The sequence below is a fragment of the Scyliorhinus torazame genome, chromosome 22 (genome assembly GCF_047496885.1).
Source record: "Scyliorhinus torazame isolate Kashiwa2021f chromosome 22, sScyTor2.1, whole genome shotgun sequence".
Taxonomy (NCBI): Eukaryota; Metazoa; Chordata; class Chondrichthyes; order Carcharhiniformes; family Scyliorhinidae; genus Scyliorhinus; species Scyliorhinus torazame.
Window position 1 is genome coordinate 98,136,824 of NC_092728.1, and position 21,952 is coordinate 98,158,775.

General features: G+C 48.6%; 1 protein-coding gene across 1 annotated transcript in view; it reads right to left on the bottom strand.

The window, feature by feature from the left end:
• Positions 1-1,292: 1,292 nt before the first annotated feature.
• LOC140399258 (procollagen galactosyltransferase 1-like) overlaps positions 1,293-21,952 on the bottom strand; it is a 96,799-nt gene continuing 76,139 nt past the window's right edge. The window contains exons 12-13 of the mRNA XM_072488702.1: positions 10,222-10,472; positions 1,293-4,675 (exon numbers count right to left, since the gene is read on the bottom strand). Coding sequence (XP_072344803.1) covers positions 10,232-10,472 — 241 coding nt within the window. The 3' untranslated portion in view covers positions 1,293-4,675; positions 10,222-10,231. The remainder of the gene's footprint in view (positions 4,676-10,221; positions 10,473-21,952) is intronic.

The window sequence follows — 21,952 nt, forward strand, 5'->3', positions numbered from 1 at the left end:
ATTGTCTGTGTGGAGTCTGCACTTTCTCCCTGTGTTGGAGTGGGTTTCCTCCGGGTGCTCCGGTTTCCTCCCACAGTCCAAAGTTGTGCAGATTAGATGGATTGGCCATGATAAATCGCCCCTCAGTGTCCAAAGCTGTGCAGTTTTGGGGTTGCAGGGATAAGTCTGGGGAGTGTGTGGGCCTAGGAAGGGTGCTCTTTCGGACGGTAGTGCAGATTCAGTGGGCTGAATGGCTTCCTTTTGCACTGTAGGAACTCTATGATTCTCTGGTCTGGCCTACGTTATAACCTGCACGACACTTACGGGGTTGGGGCAATCAATTAACCTCCCCGTGAGTTTAGCCGAATACAAGCTCCCCCGCTAAAAGGGCGGGGAACCATAAATCATCTGTAGTTAAGTTCCGTATAAAGTCGGACGGGTATGGTACAGACAGTTCAGAACCGGTTGGGATCTGGTGCATATTGTAAATACTAGTGTGTGTTAATGAACCAAGTTTTCTTAAATCTACTCGGTCTGGACTTGTTCGTGGTCTACAAAACCCTCACCTGACTCCATACCCATAGGAAATACCCTCTGAACTGGTCTGGCAAGTCACTCAGTTCAAGGGCAGTTAGGGATGGGAAGCAAATGCTGGCCAGGTCAGCGACACCCACATCTCAAGGAGTGTGAGCTCCCCTACTAACTACGGGGCTAGTACCCGTAGTTGGGCCAAACAGGTCGGCCAAATAGGTGCCAACCGACAGAGAGGATCCAGTCAAGTCTAACCAGGCCTCCATTGTAAATAATACAAATCATAAATAAACATCTTCTTTATGTTAGTCATTGGACTCCCTTCGCCACCACTAAAAAAAAATCATAAGAGGAATGGAAGTCTTTTTCTTTTCACCTTTTTAAATCGAGCTTCTGGTCACCTGTCCCATTGTCAGCTTTGCTGTCAGTTCTACAAAGAACAAAGAAAAGTACAGCACAGGAACAGGCCCTTCGGCCCTCCAAGCCTGCTGCGACCATGCTGCCCGACTAAACTACAATCTTCTACACTTCCTGGGTCCGTATCCCTCTATTCCCATTCTGTATCCGATAGCGCACTTGGGATGTTTACCTACGATACAGGCGCTACTTAAATGCAGGTTGTTTTTAGGCCTGGACGGTTCAGTGAAGTACACCAGGAATATTATTACCAACTCAGCCACCATTGGAATTCCTCAGCTAGACGACTTAATTAAAATGCACCCGTTATCCCGGACACAGACGGGCTGAAGGAGAAATAAATAAATAAAAGGCACACAGAAATATTTAGTTTTAAAGATTTATTTTTTTAAACTCAGACCAGCTGAACACTGAAACGTGTGGTGAAGAAAATATTATTCCACAATATGACACCAACCCAATCGCAAAGAAATGCTTCACATGCATGTCAGATGTTTCTACAGGTTTATGGGTGAAAGTCAGTACACTCAGAGATCTGCAACTCCAATACAAACCTCAGTGCACCTATACCTCCATAACAGTGATATCCCTGAACTTCCCCTGAAGCACTTTGAACGGAAGGGTTGCATTTCTGCTCCATGGGTCTCGGTGCCGAGTCCTTGCCCGCCGGAGAGTGTGGGCCGCAGCTGATGGTCGTCCGTCCGTCCATGCATTGATGGGAATATCAATGATTCCCCCGGATGGTCATCCGATGTGGGCACCGGGCGACGAGGGCTCTGCACCAGGGAGCACAGGAGCAAGGCGAACGTTTGCCCGAAAACTCCAGTTCCAGAATGCACGGTCGGAAAAACGAGAGCACAAAGCGGGAGTTGGATACAGACGAGGGAGGCCATTCCAATTGACTCCCCAGAAAGGCCCTAACGATCTCACCCCTGCCCCCATCACAGCACCAGCTATTCCTTCAATCAGTCGTCCAGGGATTTGGCCCTTTCTTCCCAGCACCCATTCCGTGCCTTTGTCTTTCGTCAATGTGAACCAGCACCCTCGCCGCTGCCTCCCCCCCCCTGCTGTACCTTCAAGGTTTAGCGTTAATTAATATTTCCAGATTTAACTCTTTTTCTGCACCACTTACTCTTACATACACTCCACGGATTCCTCTTTCTAAAATGGGTTTCTGCGGTCTTGAATCTCAACCCTTTCAACCCCAGGGATTGAACAAGAGGAGACAACATAATTTGGACAAAAGGGATTAGATTTCGAACAGGAGGTGGCCAGGACATGAAAATATGAGGATTTGGAAGGGTTTGTCGGAGAGATCCATCTTCCTGTAGGTCTTGGTCTTCCCTAGTCCAGCAAAATATTTCCTCTTATCTCGAGATAGGCACTATTTCTTTTTAACAAACTCTCACAACATCAATTTCAAGCAGTCGACCCCTAGGACCCTGAACCCATTCAACGGAAGTTAAGCGGAATCAATCAAAATTTAGTGCGTGCCCTTATTTTTTCCCTTCGATTTTATTCCCAGCGCTGAGAGCCAAACTACTGCTGGGCTTGGTAGTATGAACACTCTGCTATCTCGACCATGGACTAGTGAAGACAATGGACAATAAAATTAAGCTCAGTGTAAACTGGGTTACTGATGATCCTATAGACCAATTTCACCCCATCCAGAAAGAGGGAACACTAACACTTTCTTTTAAACATTTCTTTGTCCACACTTTTTTACACATTTGGGGGTTAGTGGGTAAGTGGTGGAATAATCCCCGAGATGATTATCAGCCTGTTTAAATCATTGAATCATAGAATTTACAGTGCAGCAGGAGGCCATTCGGCCCATTCAAGTCTGCACTGGCCCTTACAAAGCGCACCCTACTCAAGCCCAAGTCTCTACCTTATACCCGTAACCCAGCAACCCCCACTTAACCTTTTTGGACACTAAGGGCAATTTAGCGTGGCCAATCCACCTAACCCGCACATCTTTGGACTGTGGGTGGAAACCGGAGAACCCGGAGGAAACCCACGGAGACACGGGAAGAACGTGCAGACTCCGCACAGTGACCCAAGCCGGGAATCGAACCTGGGACCCTGGAGCTGTGAAGCAACTGTGTTTACCACTGTGCTACCGTGCTGCCCCTGTGGCCATGGGTTATGAACACACCTTCTGTGGCCCACAAGTCCTGGGCGTTGGACTTGAAGTAGGACCTCTGCCACTGTGCCACAGGTCACCCACAGTGGTAATGTGTTACTGGACTAGCAATCCAGACAGTTCCAATCCCACCAGGGCAACTGAGGAATTCCAATTCAGTTAATACATCTGGAATACAAAGCAAGCCTCATGAATAAGTATAAAACCAGCAGATTGTCACCTAGTTCACTCGTGTTCTCCAGCAGAGGAAATGTGCCGCCCTTACCTGACCTGGCCTACATGTGACTCCAGACCCACAGAAATGTGGCTGACTCTTAAATGCCTCTCTGAAACGTCCTGGCAAGCCACTCCTTGGGGATGGACAATAAACATTGGCTTTCCCAACGATGCTCTCGTACCGAGAATGAACTTGAGAGAAAAAAACCACAGGGATGGAACTGGAAGTGCTGCTGGCGTCAATTCAAGGTGGAGAATTGGCCCCAACCTCACCCAGTGTCCCACACAGCTGCTTGGCTTTCAGGCAAGGAATCACTGGCTCTCCAATCAGGAACAGTCCGGGGGGGGGGGGGGGGGGAGGGGGGGTGCGGAGTATTGGACGGCCTGGCTGTAAATGCTTCCTCTTCTTCTGCTTATGGACTCCACTCCAGCCTTGTGTAACAATGCAGCTGAGATTAGCCAACTCAACACAGACTAGCAATCAAACCCGGGCCCTCCAGTCTGTAGGCCTCAGTACTTTAGTGGGAGATAGCTGTGCGCACAAGGCTCTCCCAGGCGATGGAGTCCGGCCACATTTACTCAGGGGGCATGTTCTCTAATACCATTCAGCAACTTTCACTCAAGGTACCCCTTTGCGTCAGGTTTCCTGTTACTCGTGAGGTGTGTAAGTATTGTTCAATTTCATGGCATGGCTAAAGGCCATTCAGCCCACTGTGGTATACTTGACGTTTAAGCACACATCGTCCCTCTCTCCCTGGCATCCAGTCTCAGCTGCTCCACCCCAGCGCCAGAACTGCCACCCTGTCTCTGCTGCCTGCTGGAGATAACCTCTCGGGGCAACGGGGCATTGGGGACGATGCAACACCCACTGGAGATTCTGGACTGGAGGGAGGCTCGTTCAAAGCCGTTACTTTTCCTACTGTCCTAAACTCTGAGACATTGTTCGATTAGGGGGTAGGCCTAGAGTGGGGGCAGGGGGGGGGGTGGTGGTTGGTGGTGGAAGGGGTCCTTGGCGGCTAGTGCGGGGATGGGGGCAGGTTGGAAATTCTTGCCTTGCGTGGTTCAAAGTTCTTGAAGGAACTATCTACATGCACAAATGTCTTTCCTTTGCTGGTGAGTTGGCCTGTTATTCAAGATTATTGCGCAATGACTGTGTCTTGTGTGTCGCGCTGGGTAACACATTACACACGTATCAAGTGCGGAAAAGGGGTTTGAACAGTTTTTGCTCGTTGTCCAGGTTCATCTGTTTAGCTGTATGATCTTTGTCTTGACAGTTCAGCTTTGGTTAAAGTTCACAACATTTGCAGCCGGGCAATCTTCATTCAAACTTCGACAGTTCCGTCCGTCCGAATTGTTATCTTCTGCAGAAAGTTCACTTTCTGAAAACTGAGAAAGTGGAAGTATTTTAATTTTTAATAATGAAAGAGATGTCTTTTCCTTTCTCCTGCGACGGCTCTTCCGCTGTCCAAACCATCGCCAGGACACAGTTACGGAGACGCTGGCTACCCTCGGGGACATAGCTCACCTGACTATACTCCGGAATGGAAAGCAGGGATCAGAAGATGGCCATTCGGCCCCTGCAACCTGTTCAGCTATTACCCCAGATCATGGGGTGATAGTCGCCTTAATCCCATTCACCTGTCCTGGTTCCAAAAACTTGCGCAGGAAAAATCCACTGACCTTTGATATAAAGTTATTAATTGAGCTGGCTACGACTGCTTTTTGTAAAAGTGTGCACGTGGCAGGTTTGGCAAGCTAGCTGGTCAATGGGACAGGATTTCTGGGGATGTGGGGGGGCGGTGGAAGAAGAAAAGCACTCCCAAATCCAATCCTGTCCTGCTTCAACATAACCCCCACCTCCCAACTGGCCCCACTGAAGAGTGGTCAGAGGCGGGACAGTCAGTTCACTGTGCGTAAACTGGCCGTTGTGTTTCCTACAATCCAACAGTGCACATTGTGGACATGTAACATGTGCACGGCCAAGCTCTTCCAAACAGCCATGTCACAATGATCATGTTATTTGAGTGAGTGCATGCTGCAGATTAAATCGAGAGGTAAATATTGACCAGGTTGCTGAGGCGAATTCAATCTTCTTTGAAGATTGCTGTTGGATCTTCCGTGTCCATCTGGGAAGGCAGGCGGGGTTTCGGATTAGCCTCTCTCCTCTGATGGTAGTGTACTGAGGGAGTGCCGCACTAAGGTCGGGATCTTAGGAAGGGGTAGGTGAGTCAGGTGTTTCACTCGGGGTTTGACAGTGGGGCTCGGAGGGTAGTGGTATCGGTGCAGTAGAGGGAAGGTAGGTGGCACTGGCGAACGTATATGGCCCCAACTGGGACGATGCGGGGTTTGGAAAGAGGGCGCTGGGTGCCATCCCAGAGCTGAGCACCCAGATAGTACGGGGGGGATTGGAACGTGGTGTTGGAACCGAAGGTGGTTGGGTCCCAGCAGCGCTCACTGACCCAGTGGGATGGGGGGGTGAAGGCCTTGGCTGGGCTCTTGAGGGACATGGGAGGAGTGGACCCATGGAGGTTCTTGCATCCGAGGTAATGGGAGTACTCGTTTTTCACTCAAGGTGATCCGAGGTTGACTTTTTCGCAGTGGAAAAGGCGCTATTGACTGGGGTTAAGAGGTCGGCGTACTCAACAATTGTGATTTCGGATCACGCTCCGCATTGGATGGACGTGGTTTTGGAGAAGGGGGCAGCCCAGAGATGAGGGTGGAGAATGGGGTCGTTAGCAGACCGGAGCTTCTGTGATAAGATTGGGAAGGTGGTCGAGGAGTATGTAGCGCTTAATTGAATGGGGAAGTGTTGCGGTTGGTGGCTTGGGAAACTCCGAAGGCGGTAGTGAGGGGGGGGAGGTAATCTCGTTCAAAGTTTAAAAAAATAAATTTCGAGTACCCAATTCACTTTTTATAATTATGGGGCAATTTAGCGTGGCCAATCCACCTACCCTGCACATCTTTGGGTTGTGGGGGCGAAACCCACGGGAGAATGTGCAAACTCCACATGGACAGCGACCCGGGGCCGGGATTGAACCTGGGACCTCGGTGCCGTGAGACAGAGTGCTAACCACTGCGCCACCCTGCTGCCTGATCTCGTTCAAGGTTAAGGTGGTTAGGGAGGAGAGGAAGGAACTTGCAGTATTACTATTGGGTGGCGAATGCGGAGAAGGTGCAGGGCTGGAGCAAAGAGGGTGGGCTCTGTGGGTAAAGATGGAGGCAGGCTCTTGTAAGGGGTCGGGGTTGCGGGCGCTGGCAACGGTGACGCTCCCGATGGCCCCAGGAAAGCACTCCGGAGAGTCCGGTGGTGGTGGCCACGTTGAAGATTTGGAGGCAGTTTAGACAGCACTTTGAGCTGGGGGCCTGGCTGAACATTCGTAGGCGGGTCTTGGGGTAAAGGTCAGCCTCTCCACCCTGTGCCACAACGTGGCAGGGGGACCTGCTAGAGTTTTTGACCCGGGAGAAGGTGAAGTTTGAGCTGAGGTGGGTGAAGGAGGGGGTTCGACAAATTTTTGGGCTTTGTACATCATGCAGTTTCGGGAGCTACTTACTGTTGACTGTTGAGGGAGAGAGGGGTTTTGAGGGGGGGGGATAGTTTGTTTTTGTTTGTTTTGGGTTGTTTTTGTATTGTGAAAATGTTGAAAATTTGTCGAATAAAAACACTTAAAAAAAAAACATCTGGCAGGTGTGAAAAGCACAATATAAATGCAAGTTTTCCTTTCTTTCAGAGGTTGGTGTGACTTCACCCAGTAGGCACTCAGTAGATGTCATTTTCCATTTTGTATCTCACGCCGGGGCAAGGGGGCACCGAGAGACTGCTGGATATTCACAGACAAGCGCTCAGAGAGTTTGGGATGATGCAAAGAGCTGGGCTCCAGCCAGGGAATTCTTGGCAACACTGGGTATCAGCTTCCCAGCAATGAGTGGTAGGATAAGACGGGCTTGTTATTCTTGCTGATTACAGCTGGGATATCCGCATTACAGCTCAAAATAATATATCTCGGTAATTCACTTTCTGAGGATAGATACAGATCAGTGTACTTACAGGGACAGTTCATGTAATTTGACTTTAGAACTATGGGTGTACGTCACGCCTTCAAAAGGCTGACAAACATTCGAGCTTATGTGCCAGAATGTAACAAGGCACCGACTTTGCCAGGTTGCCGCAGCCCACCAGTGACACCGAGAATCTGTCTGATGCAGCATCTCAAACGGGCATCCCTAAGGGGCCGACGGAGGTTAGCAGATTTCTGCATGTTACTGTGACGGGAATGCCTGGTTTTAACTCCGGGAGGGAGTCTGCGGCAGAAGGGAAACTGTCCCGATCGCGACATCATTTGCAAAACCTGGATTCCCATTCTTCAGACCGGCAGTGAGTGGGGAGCCAGAGGGTGGGGAGCTGAATGACGAAAGGTGGGAGGAGCATACTCAGGTACATGGGGGCTGGAGGGGGGGGGGGGGATCCGAGGAGGCCCTCCTTGTCCTGGTGGGGAGAATGGAGATGTTAAAATTAGAATCTGTGGGAAGACAGCGGAAGTGTGATGTCGGAACCACCTGCAATTTTAACCGCCTGCCTGCCCGACTCCTGCCAGTCCGTCAGCCCTATTATGTCTGTTGCTCCATGCCAATCTCAAATGTTTTATTTCCCCGTGACTGTCCCAAAAATTAGGTCAAGGGGTTCCTGGGAGCCGGCCGATATTTTCAAAGGTCTCTGAGAGCTGGCGGATATTTTCATTGGCTCTTCAGTGAGTCAATATTTGAAGAACAATGTATGGAGAACGGTAATATTCTCAGGGGTCATATGTGCACTGGGTGTGTGCCAATATTTGCGGGGGTTCCTGCATAAGAAGAGTTTGTACGCCGCTGTGGGCGGGATTTTCCAGCCCTGCCCATGAAATGAAAAAATGAATGAAAATCGCTTATTGTCACAAGTAGGCTTCAAATGAAGTTACTGTGAAAAGCCCCTAGTCGCCACATTCAGGTGCCTGTTCGGGGAGGCTGATACGGGAATTGAACCGTGCTGCTGGCCTGCCTTGGTCTGCTTTCAAAGCCAGCGATTTAGCCCTGTGCTAAACAGCCCCTTCGCAAGGATCATCCAGTCCCATCACAACTGGGCTGGAAAATCTCAGTATATCAACTCCTCGGGGAGGCACGGTAGCACAGTGGTTAGCGCTGTTGCTTCACAGCTCCAGGGTCCCAGGTTCCACTCCCGGCTTGGTTCACTGTCTGTGCGGAGTCTGCCCGTTCTCCCCGTGTGTGCGTGGGTTTCCTCCGGGTGCTCCGGTTTCCTCCCACAGTTCAAAGATGGATTGGCCATGATAAATTACTCTTAAGTGTCCAAAAAGATTGGGTGGGATTACGGGGATAGGATGGAGGTGTGGGCTTGGGTAGGGTGCTCTTTCTAAGGGTCGGTGCAGACTTAATGGGCTGAATGGCCTCCTTCTACACTGTAAATTATATGATTCTATGGACTGCAAGCCAATTAAAAAACAAGTTAAGCTCAGGACCATTTGACTGGACTGCTTACTAGGATGCCACCACAATTTGAACCAAACTATTTAACATTTTATCAATTTAAATTTCCCCAAATGTTTCTGAGGAGTATTACAACAGGTAGTTAGTCACTGGGAATGCACAAAGACACTATCTTCTGGAATAATTGTATGGGGCAGGGTATTATAAAAGGATATCCCATCCCTAAATAGGTTGCCCAGTGTGGATCAAACTGGGGACAAGGAATTGAAGGCAGATACATCACCAGGATGTCCATTGTGAAACATCCCAGTTGCAAGGACAAAAGCTTCCCAGCCACCTCTTAACCACAGCAAGGGTGCGGCACAGTGACAGCTAGAAGCTGTGGGAAATGCGCCTCCAGTGGATATGCTGTGATATTGGGCGGCACAGTGGTTAGCACTGTTGCTTCACCACGCCAGGGTCCCATGTTCGATTCCCGGCTTGGGTCACTGTCTGTGCGGAATCTGCCTGTTTTCCCCGTGTCTGTGTGGGTTTCCTCCGGGTGCTCCGGTTTCCTCCCACAAGTCCCGAAAGATGTGCTTGTTTAGGTGAAATGAACATTCCGAATTCACCCTCTGTGTACCCGAACAGGCGCCGGAATGTGGCGACTCGGGGCTTTTCACATTAACTTCACTGCAGTGTAAGCCTACTTGTGACAACAATAAGTTATATTAAAACCAGGCAGACTCAGGATGACCCGGGTACGACCCATCCAAGCTCCGAGGATAGTGATGACCTGCTTCCCCCTCATGACCGAGATATCAATTAGCGTGGACTGAACCACTGTGAAGTGGGGACTGTAACGCAATTCATCTCCCTCCTTGGCTCAGGATCCTGCTGCACTGGATCAGTTCTGCACAGGCTCAATCACCCTGAGATTTTTCCTGGTCAGAATGGAACCTCTCCACATTGGGTAGCTCATGTACCAACTGAGCCATCGGGATTAAAGGTATTTAACCTCACACCAGCAAGGGAGGGGGGGCTTCCATGTCCAGAGGCTACTCAAGGTTTTTTTTTCTACCCTTCACCAAGACGGTGTGGAAATAGGGTTGCCAACTCTGGTCAGAGTTATCCCAGGAGGTTCCATCACGTGACCCCATCCTCCGCCTCTAGCCACTTTGCCCCGACTTTCCCATGGTCATCGAGTGGTACTTGACGGTGGCTCAAGGAGCCTTTTTCCCCCATCTCCAAGGTCCTTTACTCATGAACAAAGGAAATGAAGAAGCACTGACTGATTTTGGTGATCTTTCTCCTGGGTTTCCCCCCCTCCCCGCGCTGCCGTGCCCTGGGGAATAATCACTAATTCCTGGAGGCTTGAGGATAACCCTGGGGATGGGCGGGGGGGCGGGGGGCGGGGGGGGGGGGGGGGCGGGGGTTCAGCCACCCCAGGCGGCCCTTCAGCTTCGCCTGTCACTGACCTGCTGAAGATTAGAGTTCATCCCTGGAGGCAGATCCAATGGACTGGCGCGTGGCCCCCGTCTGCGTGTCCTTCAGTGTTTTCTGGGAGCCGCTCCAGTCAGTCTTCATTGAGTCGTCGTCCCAGATAGTGGAGGTTTCAGTGTCACTGAGCCACTCGGGATCTCCGGTGTAGTGCGTGGGGAACACCAGCAATGGACGGACAGAAAACGCCTTCAAGTCCCGTTTGGGATAAATTTTCTTGTATTCCTCACTGGAAGAGAAAAAAATACAGGAGGTAAGAGATATACCCGGATAAATTCCGATCTGGAAAACACTGCCTGATTGGACAGTGGAAACAGATTCAATAGTAACTTTCAAAAGAGCATTGGCTATGTTACCACCACCACCACCCCAAGTACTAGCATAGGTACAATGGGCCGAATGGCCTCCTCCTGTGCTTTGTGATTCTATCCTCCACATTCCTTTTCTCTCCTGAAATGACAGGGAAGGAGGGTGAAGGAGACTTCCGTTTCCAAACACGGCAGCATTTCCACTCGCTTGTATAGGCGGAACGTCATCCACAGATGTGGATGTGAGAGAATCCAATCGGATTTGTCAGCACTCTATTTGATCGGGGAAATTCTGAAACGTTCTCAGCTGACCCCAAACCCGTACTCACAGCCACAACCTCACCCACCAGCAACGGCCCTACGCTGCATCAATGTCCAACACCGCAACTCTGCTCCAACACTGCAACACAGCCCAACTCAGCATCAATGCCCAACACCGCAACTCTGCTCCAACACTGCAACACAGCCCGATGCTGCATCAATGCCCAACACTGCAACTCTGCTCCAACACTGCAACACAGCCCAACTCAGCATCAATGCCCAACACCGCAACTCTGCTCCAACACTGCACCACAGCCCGTGCTGCATCAATGCCCAACACTGCAACTCTGATCCAACACTGCAACACAGCCCGTGCTGCATCAATGCCCAACACTGCAACTCTGCTCCAACACTGCAACACTGCCCGATGCTGCATCAATGCCCAACACTGCAACTCTGTTCCAACACTGCAACACTGCCCGATGCTGCATCAATGCCCGACACCGCAACTCTGATCCAACACTGTAACTCTGCTCCAACACTGCAATACTACCCTACGCTGCATCAATGCCCAACACCGCAACTCTGCTCCAACACTGCAACACGACCCTACGCTGCATCAATGCCCAACACTGCAACTCTGTTCCAACACTGCAACACGACCCTACGCTGCATCAATGTCCAACACCGCAACTCTGCTCCAACACTGCAATACGACCCTACGCTGCATCAATGCCCAACACTGCAACTCTGCTCCAACACTGCAACACGACCCTACGCTGCATCAATGTCCAACACCGCAACTCTGCTCCAACACTGCAACACGACCCTACGCTGCATCAATGTCCAACACCGCAACTCTGCTCCAACACTGCAACACGACCCTACGCTGCATCAATGCCCAACACTGCAACTCTGTTCCAACACTGCAACACAACCCGACCTTGCATCATTGCCCAACACTGCAACTCTGATCCAACACTGAAACACAGCCCAACCTAGCATCAATGCCCAACACTGCAACTCTGATCAACACTGTATCAATGCCCCAACACCGGAGCATGACCCTATGCTGTATCGATGACCCAACATTGTAACTGTGCCTCAATGCAGCAATGCTGCCCCAGCACCGCCACAGCGCCCTGACACTGCACTGACACTGCAACAGTGAGTACAATTTAAAAGTCCTTCATTGGGACACCCTGAGGTTTCGAAAGGTATTCCATAAAACTTACTTTCTTCTTCCCTTCAATTGCCACACTAGCTGAGTTAGCCCCACTCAGCAGTTTGGAGCTCAGATCCTATCTGTCCACTTTGGTATGGCACTGGGCAGTGAATTCACCCACTGTGAAATCCACCATGCTGAGCTCAGGGACATTAATCATTAAACCAACCGTCATGTTTCTCTGTTTTAACAACCAACAGGTATAACAATTCCATCTCACGGCCCGCAGCAACTAGAATGTTCCAGTCTTTTTTTTAAAACTAGGAACATAGGAAACTAGCCTGTGCAAGGCAGCAAGCGAACAGAAACAAGCCAAGGGAGCTAGCTGTAAGGCATTACATCACTTCTACTTTTAACAAGGAGAGTGGGGCTGTGTAAAAGCCAAACATTCTCTCATATAATTTACACTGGTACATCTCCAAGTGTAAATTTGCACCCGTCATTGGGAGCTATAATTTATGATACTTTTAAATGTTCACCACAAAGAATAAGCTATGAGGTGGACCTAGATCTGATGCTGTGCATGTGATTTACTGGCACCAGTGGTGCGATGGTGTTCTTCCTATTTCAAATACAAGCTTCCTGTGTAATTATTTTGTTCAATCTCACTCCTGAGTTTTTCACGTGACTGGGAGATTAACGCAATCTGTTTCTGCTCTCAGAAGAAAAGTTTAAAAAGAAAAGACTTGCATTTATATAGCCAATGTTCACACCCCAGTGGATGTCTCAGAGCGCGGTACAACCAATGTAGTCACTGTTGTAATGCAAGAAACACGGCAGTTAACCGGTGCACAGCAAGATTCCACAAACTGCAGTGTGATAATGGCCAAGCAATCTGTTTTCTTTTGTTATTCGTTAAGGGATGAATGTTGGCCAAGACACCAGAGATATTCCCCCCCAACACCTTCTTCAAAATAGTGCCATGGGAACTGTTATATCCACCCAAACAGGCAGATAGAATCTCGGTTTGATTTCCCATCCAAAGGACAGGCACCTCTGATAGTGCGGAATTCCCTCGGGGCCGCACTGCAACGTCAGCCTGCGATTTTGAATATTTTTGGGTTTGAGGCCCTGGAGCAGGACAATGATGTCTTCCTATTATTTTGTTAAACTGAGGCAGTTTATCATACAATGGGACCTCGGCTGGAGATGAACACGAGAAAGATGATTCTTCCCTCACAAGGAAACAAAAGACTTGCATTTATACGGCACTCGAGGCCCTCTCCTCTGACCACCACCATTCACCGTCCAGATTTTATGCTAAACTTCAACCTGGAGGTGTTGGCTAATGTTGTGTTGGTGGAAGAGAAGTAGTCAGGCTGGCTCCTCAATGCCCCCTCTCCAGTACCTCACCCAGGGGGCCACTTTTCGTAGTTTGAAAGGATAGGCTTGCAGAACACAAAGGTACAAACAAGAGCTTTATTGGAAAGGTGGTCTTCTCTACATGTTGCTCGACTAAACGGCTGATGACACCATTGGTACATCACATGATCAAACTCTTACAGTGACCTTGTTCCAACAAGAGACAAACATGAATACACAACACTTCTCTTCCCTTTATATCGGAGGTTCCTACTTTAGTAGATTTGGAAGAGTGCGGAAAGGAGAGTCAAAAAGATGATTTATTCCCAAAAGGAAAGTATTTATAAGTCCCAGTTGGGATTGCTCTGCAGCTCGGCTCCTACCTGGGCTGACTTTAAAGGTACTGAATTAATTATCCCGCTGGTGGGCTTCCACCCCTCAGCAGGGGGGCTCGTACTCCAAGGGCTATAACATCCCCCCCCCCCCCCCGAAATCCGTAAGTCTCTCTGAAGAAGGGAGAGCAGGAGGGTGTCTGTCCCTCTTTGCCCCTGGCTTCACTTCCAGTGGCTGCGGGGCTGGGTCGGGGGGATGAATAGCACATCGGGGAATGCCGTTTCTGCCCTGAGCGTTTGGGGGAGGAACTGCTACCGAATGATCCCTGGCAATATCGGCGTCGGAGGTCTCGGGTGCCTGGGCCCCATTCCAGAGTCGGAGTCCACTACTGCTCTCATCTCGGTGTCGCCCCCAAACCCCGGGGTGATGTGGGTGGAAGACGGTTCTTCTGGTGGGATGTGGCCTAGCTTTGGCCCCCTGCTCCTGAGGTGGTAAAGGTGCTTCTGCACTGTCTGTTCGCGCGTATTCACTTGGTACAAAAGCGGTCCGGTCTGCTGTACCACTGTCCCTGGAACCCTAGTTATGTCTGCTGAAGTTTTGTTCACCTGGACAAAGTATTCAAATCTTTAGTGCATGAGCTCCAGTGCTCGGTGCTTTCATCATATGGTCCCATAGTGTCAAAGATTCACACCATTTTACTATGGGAATACTCACGGATGTGCCACAAAGTCTTTTAGCACTAACTCACTTTTTTTCTCTTTCAAACAAGGTATCCCTGAGTTCAATTTGTTCTTTTCTGAGAACTCCCTGAGCTCTAAACCATTGTTGCAGGGTATTTGTACTTTACTTGCTACTTACTCACAGTAGCGGGATCACAGTTCCGGGCAGAGTATATGGCAAGCTTCCTTTGCCACTGTTATCACCTAAACCTTTGTTTAAATTTCGGTTCCTTCGATAGTTGCTGCTATATTTTGGCACCCCTCCATTTCCAGCTTTGGTGTCGTGATGATTTTTTTTTTAGATTCTTAATCCTTTTTGCATGTCTGCGCATGAATCGACGGTTTTTCTGTATATTTTTTTCTTCTCCGGGAATCTTCCAGTGTGGTTCTGATCTTCTCATCACCAGTCCCACTGTGGCAGGATGATAAGGAGCAGATTGGATGTATTGGATTCCATTCTCCTTTAGATAATTTGCGAATTCTTTTGAAATGAACTGTGAGCCATTGTCGCTAACAAGTTGTTCAAGGGTAACGGAATCTTACAAAAATCTCACCCAGTCTTTCTGTTGTTTTCTCCAAGGACGTAGACTTCATAATGGTGACTCCAGGTCACTTTGAGTGTGTCTACCACAATATAAAACATTCGTCCTTTGAATGGCCTAGCATAATGTATATGAACCCTTTGCCATGGCTCTTCTGGTCAATCCATGGACACATGAACACTCAACACCAGTCTACTCATCAATCTGTCGCAGCATTGGGCATGGAGAGTCAAGGCCAAGTGTGGTTTTTGGGGTTGGAAGTTGCCATATAATAGGAGTGTGCAACATAAGATTTTTCTAAATAGTTTTGTGCAATGCAGATGGAGGAGCGGAGATTCCTTAATTGCCGGAGACAGCAAGAATCTGTCCATCCCAATCCCAAATGTATTCAACAGTGGAGCATCCACAATCCTCTAAGGAAGAGAATTGCAAAGATCCACAACCCTAGCTGGAACCAGAAGGGCACAAACAGCTCCACTCCAAAAATGTTTGCACTGTCGTGAAAACCCCAAGCATCAGTTTCTGCAGCTGGGACATACCAGCCGATGTGAGAGGGAAATGGCGACATCACCTGCGGGCCAGCATGCTCAGCCATGATGATCAGTGGCTACAAGCGGCATGGCACTGGGTTGCCATGGCAATCGAAAACCACAGCCACAATAATACCTGGTAACCGTTTCATACACAGGAGTTGTGGCAAAACCTGCCTCTCATTGTTTGGCCTCTTCAGCCATTGACAAAAAGTGTATCATATGGAGCTACCACATCCCCAAGGGATTGGATTTGCTACATGTCCGTCATTTTAAGAAGATGGAAGGATGCCAGAGGCAAATCACAACAGCTGATTAAGAAGGCAAATGGAGTTTTGTCCTTCATTGCTAGAGGGATGGAGTTTAAGACTAGGGAGGTTATGCTGCAATTGTATAAGGTGTTAGTGAGGCCACACCTGGAATATTGTGTTCAGTATTGGTCTCCTTACCTGAGAAAGGACGTACTGGTGCTGGAGGGTGTGCAGAGGAGATTCACTAGGTTAATCCCAGAGCTGGAGGGGTTGGATTACGAGGAGAGGTTGAGTAGACTGGGACTGTACTCGTTGGAATTTAGAAGGATGCAGGGGGGATCTTATAGAAACATATAAGATTATGAAGGGAATAGATAGAATAGATGCGGGCAGATTGTTTCCACTGGCGGGTGAAAGCAGAACTAGGGGGAATAGCCTCAAAATAAGGGGAAGTAGATTTAGGACTGCGCTTAGGAGGAACTTCTTCACCCAAAGGGTTGTGAATCTATGGAATTCCTTGCCCAGTGAAGCAGTTGAGGCTCCTTCATTAAATGTTTTTTCGATAAAGATAGATAGTTTTTTGAAGCATAAAGGGATTAAGGGTTATGGTGTTCGGGCCGGACAGTGGAGCGGAGTCCACAAAAGATCAGCCATGATCTCATTGAATGGCGGAGCAGGCTCGAGGGGCCAGATGGCCGACTCCTGCTCCTAGTTCTTATGTTCTTATGAATCCATGGCTGCCCTCACCAGATACCTACAGGCGGGTAACATCAAAGAAGATCTTTCGATAGGATCAGACATGGAAATCTATGCATCCCTTCATATTGTGGATTCTGCGCAACTGACTCCTCATGAGATGGAAACAATTCCGGGCCAAAGATAAAAACACAGATCAAAGAGCAGACAGGCCTCGTCTAGCGAGAAATTCTCCTTAATTGCGTTCTTTCCATTCACCAGTCTTCTTCCCCCCCTAAGCTCCAAAGGATGCTACCCGTCCCATTGCCATCCTGATAGTTACAAGCCTGTCGACGACACTCCCAGGATTAAAAGAAACAATTTTTCTGGCAGCTGTTTTTTTTTTTTAAAAAAGGTAAAATAAGGAAAGCTGTAATTTGAGATCCTTGCCAAAAATGAAAGTCAATAAAATAGAAAATGTGATTCATAAAACAGTCTGGGTCTGCTCATTTGTCTGGAAATTCTGCCAATTTGTGGAGATGACTTGAGTGGAATAAAATTTATGAGGGACATAGATAGGGTGCATAGGAAGAAACCTTTCCCATTTAGTAGAGGGATCAATAACCAGGGGGCATAAGGGAAGGAGATTTAGAGGGGATTTGAGGCAAAGCTTTTTCGCCCAGAGGGCGCTAAGGAGTCTGGAACTCACTGCCTGAAAGGGTGGTAGAGGCAGGAACCCTTACATTTAAGAAAGATTTAGCTGAGCACTTGAAATGCCGTAGCGTACAAGGCTACAGACCACCTGCTGGAAAACGGATTACAATATATAGGTGCTTGATGGCCAGGATAGACATGTTGGGCCAAAGGGCCTCTTTCGGTGCTGAAAAACTCTACAACTCCATCAACTTTCTGGCGTAACCATAGCATCCCTACAATGCCATTTGGCCCATCGAGCCTGCACCGACCCTCCGAAAGATGGCCCACTCCCCCGCCCTATCCCCATAATCCCACTTAACCTGGACCATGGGAGGAAACCCACGCAGACACGGGGAGAAGTTGTAAACGGGGAGAACTTGCCCACGAAGGACAGCCGGAGTTTCACCAATGTGTGGCGCTGTCTCACCAGCTCAATTTCTAATGTTTGATCAGACATTATTTTGCTTTGCAGACTCTTTCATGGCACATTCTCAGGATATGGGACTGGCCATTTAAGGACTGGGATGAAGAAACGTTCCTTCACTCCAAAGGGTTGTGAATCTTTAGAATTCTCTACCTCAAAAAGGTTGTAGATTCTCCAGCGTGGAATATATTTAAGGCTGGGAGAGCCAGATTTTTGGTCTCTCGAGGAATCAAGGGATATGGAGAGCAGACAGGGAAGTGGAATTGAGGCCTCCTTCTGCACTGTAGAGATTCTATCATTTTAAATGTAAGCTGTTGCCCAAATGCCCCTTGTTTTTGAGCGGATCTAGAAAGTGACGGTTGCCAGGCTGTTGAACTGTAAGCAACATCACGGTCCTACCCAATTATTCGCCTCCCTAAAGCATGGAGAGCAATTGTTGGACAGAAACCAAACCCTGTGCTCACACTAATGGAGATCAGCCAATTTAGCACGTCCCTGGCATCAACCCCTGCTACATGGCTCCGCGCATTCACTCACCAACCCACCAGAGAACCCTCATTGCGTTTAAACCAAAAATACATTTCCACCTTCCTGCTAAAACTTTGACTCGGCTCAACTGTGGACCCTACAGAATCCTTACAATCATCAACTGTCATCTTATCCAACCGTGACAGGAAGGCATCACTTATTTCTTCTTTTCCCTTCATTACTCCTCCGACCAACTGTGGTGATATGCCTATGGGCCATATCATAGTTGGATGGTGTGAGACCTCCAACCAGCAGGTGGCGGTACAGACACACCATGCGGTATCAAGGTCATGTGACCTGGGACCGGTATATAAAGAGAGGCACAGTCGGCCATCTCCAGAACAAGATTGAGAGGGTAATAAGACGTACAGGTAACAGGTCAGTAGAAGGTGTAAGTTCCAGAGGAGTAGCAAGACGCCATGATAATGTGCTCTGTATCAGATTGCCATCCTACCGCACGAGAGACAATAAAAGGATCCTGGTTTGGACAGATCGAAGCATTTGGTGAGTTCATCTTAAAGTACAAGGGATCAAATCAAACCTGGGACCCTAGCACAGTGCTGACCACTGGAGGTATCGGAATACCTCCTATAATGCAACTTTTCCCTCGGAAAAGTGCGCCTGACCTGTAGCTGAAGCTGATAATCAGATGACAGCAAAACCATGAGACATAGGAGGTTGTTGCCATAGTGGTATTGTCACTGGACTAATAAACCAGAGACCCAGAGTACTGCTCTGGGGACCCAGGTTCAAACCCTGCTATTGCAGATGGAGACATTTGAATTCAATAAAAATCTGGAATTAAAAGTCTGCTGATGACCATGAAACCATTGTTGATTATCATAAAAACCCATCTGGTTCACTAATGTCCTTTGGGAAAGGAAATCTGCCGTCCTTACGCGGTCTGGCCTACATGTGACTCCAGGCCCACAGCAACGTGATTGACTCTTAACTGCCCCCTCAAGGGCAATTAGGGATGGGAAATAAATGCTGGCACAGCCCGTGAGGCCCACACCCCATGGACGAATAAAACTAAGCCATTCAGCCCCTCAAGTCTGATCCACCATTGAATAAGATCACCACTGATCTGATATGATAATCCTCAACTCCACCTTCCCGCTTCATTCCCTTAACCCTTGATTCCCCTACTAATCAGACCCTAAGACAAAATGGCAGTCTGCCTGTTCCCCTGGCAAAACAGTAGTTAAACCTTCAAACCGGGGCAGCATGGGTGGCGCAGTGGTTAGCATTGCTGCCTCACGGCGCCAAGGTCCCAGGTTCGATCCCGGCTCTGGGTCACTGTGTGTGTGGAGTTTGCACATTCTCCCCGTGTCTGCGTGGGTTTCGCCCCCACAACCCCAAGATGTGCAGGCTAGGTGGATTGGCTACTCTAAATTGTCCCTTAATTGGAAAAAAAATATGAATTAGGTACTCTAAATTTATTTTTAAAAAACTTCAGACCGTACCTGCTGAACAACAATTAGACTCAACACTAGCTTAGCAAAATTAGAAACATTGTGCATTACAGGATGATAAACTCTGACAACAATCTTACTGTCCGCAATGCCATAGACAATCCACTAAGATTGTTTCATACTGGTCAACCTAAAAGGTGTCAGCGCTGAAGATGTACTTACTGCTCCTGTTACAACATGAGCTCCTCTGGGTTGAACGAGCTGGCTCCAGAACAAAAATCCCACTTCACTACCCATTATACTAAAGTCGGTGGTGTTGTCGATAGTGTGCAAGGAAGTAGCAGGTTACAGAGGGATATAGATAAGCTGCAGTGCTGGGCTGAGAGGTGGCAAATGGAGTTTAATGTAGAGAAGTGTGAGGTGATTCACTTTGGAAGGAAAAACAGGAATGTGGAATATTTGGCTAATGGAAAAGTTCTTGGAAGTGTGGATGAGCAGAGGGATCTAGGTGTCCATGTACATAGATCCCTGAAAGTTGCCACCCAGGTTGATAGGGTTGTGAAGAAGGCCTATGGAGTGTTGGCCTTGATTGGTAGAGGGATTGAGTTCCGGAGTCAGGAGGTCATGTTGCAGCTGTACAGAACTCTGGTACGGCCGCATTTGGAGTATTGCGCACAGTTCTGGTCACCGCATTATAGGAAGGACGTGGAGGCTTTGGAGCGGGTGCAGAGGAGATTTACCAGGATGTTGCCTGGTATGGAGGGAAAATCTTATGAGGAAAGGCTGATGGACTTGAGGTTGTTTTCGTTGGAGAGAAGAAGGTTAAGAGGAGACTTAATAGAGGCATACAAAATGATCAGGGGATTGGATAGGGTGGACAGTGAGAGGCTTCTCCCGCGGATGGAAATGGCTAGCACGAGGGGACATAGCCTTAAACTGAGGGGTAATAGATATAGGACAGAGGTCAGGGGTAGGTTCTTTACGCAAAGAGTAGTGAGGCCGTGGAATGCCCTACCTGCTACAGTAGTGAACTCGCCAACATTGAGGGCATTTAAAAGTTTATTGGATAAACATATGGATGATAATGGTATAGTGTAGGTTAGATGGCTTTTGTTTCGGTGCAACATCGTGGGCCGAAGGGCCTGTCCTGCGCTGTATTGTTCTATGTTCTATGTTCAACTGCTTCCAGGTAATGGAGAGCATTAAGTGAATGACAGGTTAACTTGACATCATCCAGAGTGACGTCCCAGCTCGTGGCAGTGGCAGCCAAACCCTGTCCAACAGGTAGTTAGATATATAGTCACAAGCACCACTCAGCCCCCTGCCACATGTGTGGCCACTATTAGGTGCAACGATGAACTGAGGCAGGTACTAAGATGAAATCCTGCTTTGAAGGCAGCCAGTGGTTAAAGTAATTTTCTTGTTAAACTGCTCAGCAGTCAGTGCACCTCTCACGTTCCAAGAACTACAGCGGTGGATTACTTATCCAGGTTCCTCTGGTGCCAGAACGTCATTTTGCGGAACGAGGATCAAGACACTTAGTTTTTTAGGGCGCACCTGACCGAGTCCAGAATGAGCCGCCTCTTTTAAGAGATGGGAGACGTGTGCGGGCGCTATTCCGGGGGTCCAGTAATCACGTGCACATGTTCTGGTTGTGGGCCAAGCTTTTTTGGCTCTCCTTCCTTAGCACCGTGTCGGCGATTCTGAAGATCGAGCTGGAGCCCTGTCCCTTAGTGGCCATAGTTTGGGTGTCAGACTCGCCGGAGCTGCAGACGGGGGCGGGGGCCGATGCCCTGGCCTTCACCTCACTGATTTCCCGGAGGGGGGGGGGGGGGGGGGGGTCCTGCTGCGGTGGAGTTCTACATCCCCACCCAATGCATTGGTGTGGCTGGGGGATCTGCTGGCAGTCTTGTATCTCCAGAAAGTACACTGTGAGGGGAGCAATCAAGGAGTTATTTTATTGTTTACTTCCAGGAATTGGTCATCGTTAGTTGCTAAGGGGTTGTTCTATTTACTGAACTTTGGGATTGGTCACAAGGATTGCAATGGTCTCCCTCCTGTTTATTCCAATGTCCTAAATCTGTGGTCTGTTAAGTAACAGAGCTGGGGTTTGTGAGGGGTTGTTCTATTTTTCTGTTTTCTGTGGGTGATATATGTACGTTTGTTTATTTTTTTCCAATTTGTATTCTACAAATTGAAAAATGTTAATAAAAATCTATTTTATAAAACTTTGACCAGCAAAGGAACTTTATTTCTTTTGACAAAATGTCACCCAGATTCGAAACGTTCTCTCTCCACAGACGCTGACAGACCTGCTGAGGTTGTCCAGCATTTTCTGTTTTTGTTGCAGATTCCAGCATCCGCAGTAATTTGCTTTTAACCTCATTTCCCCCTCGGGGAAGAAGCGTGCCGACCTCAAGAAGGCTCAATGAGTTTTCCCTCTGTGCTGAATCGCTGCCCTTTAACAACAACCTGCAATTTACTAAAGCAGCCCAACATT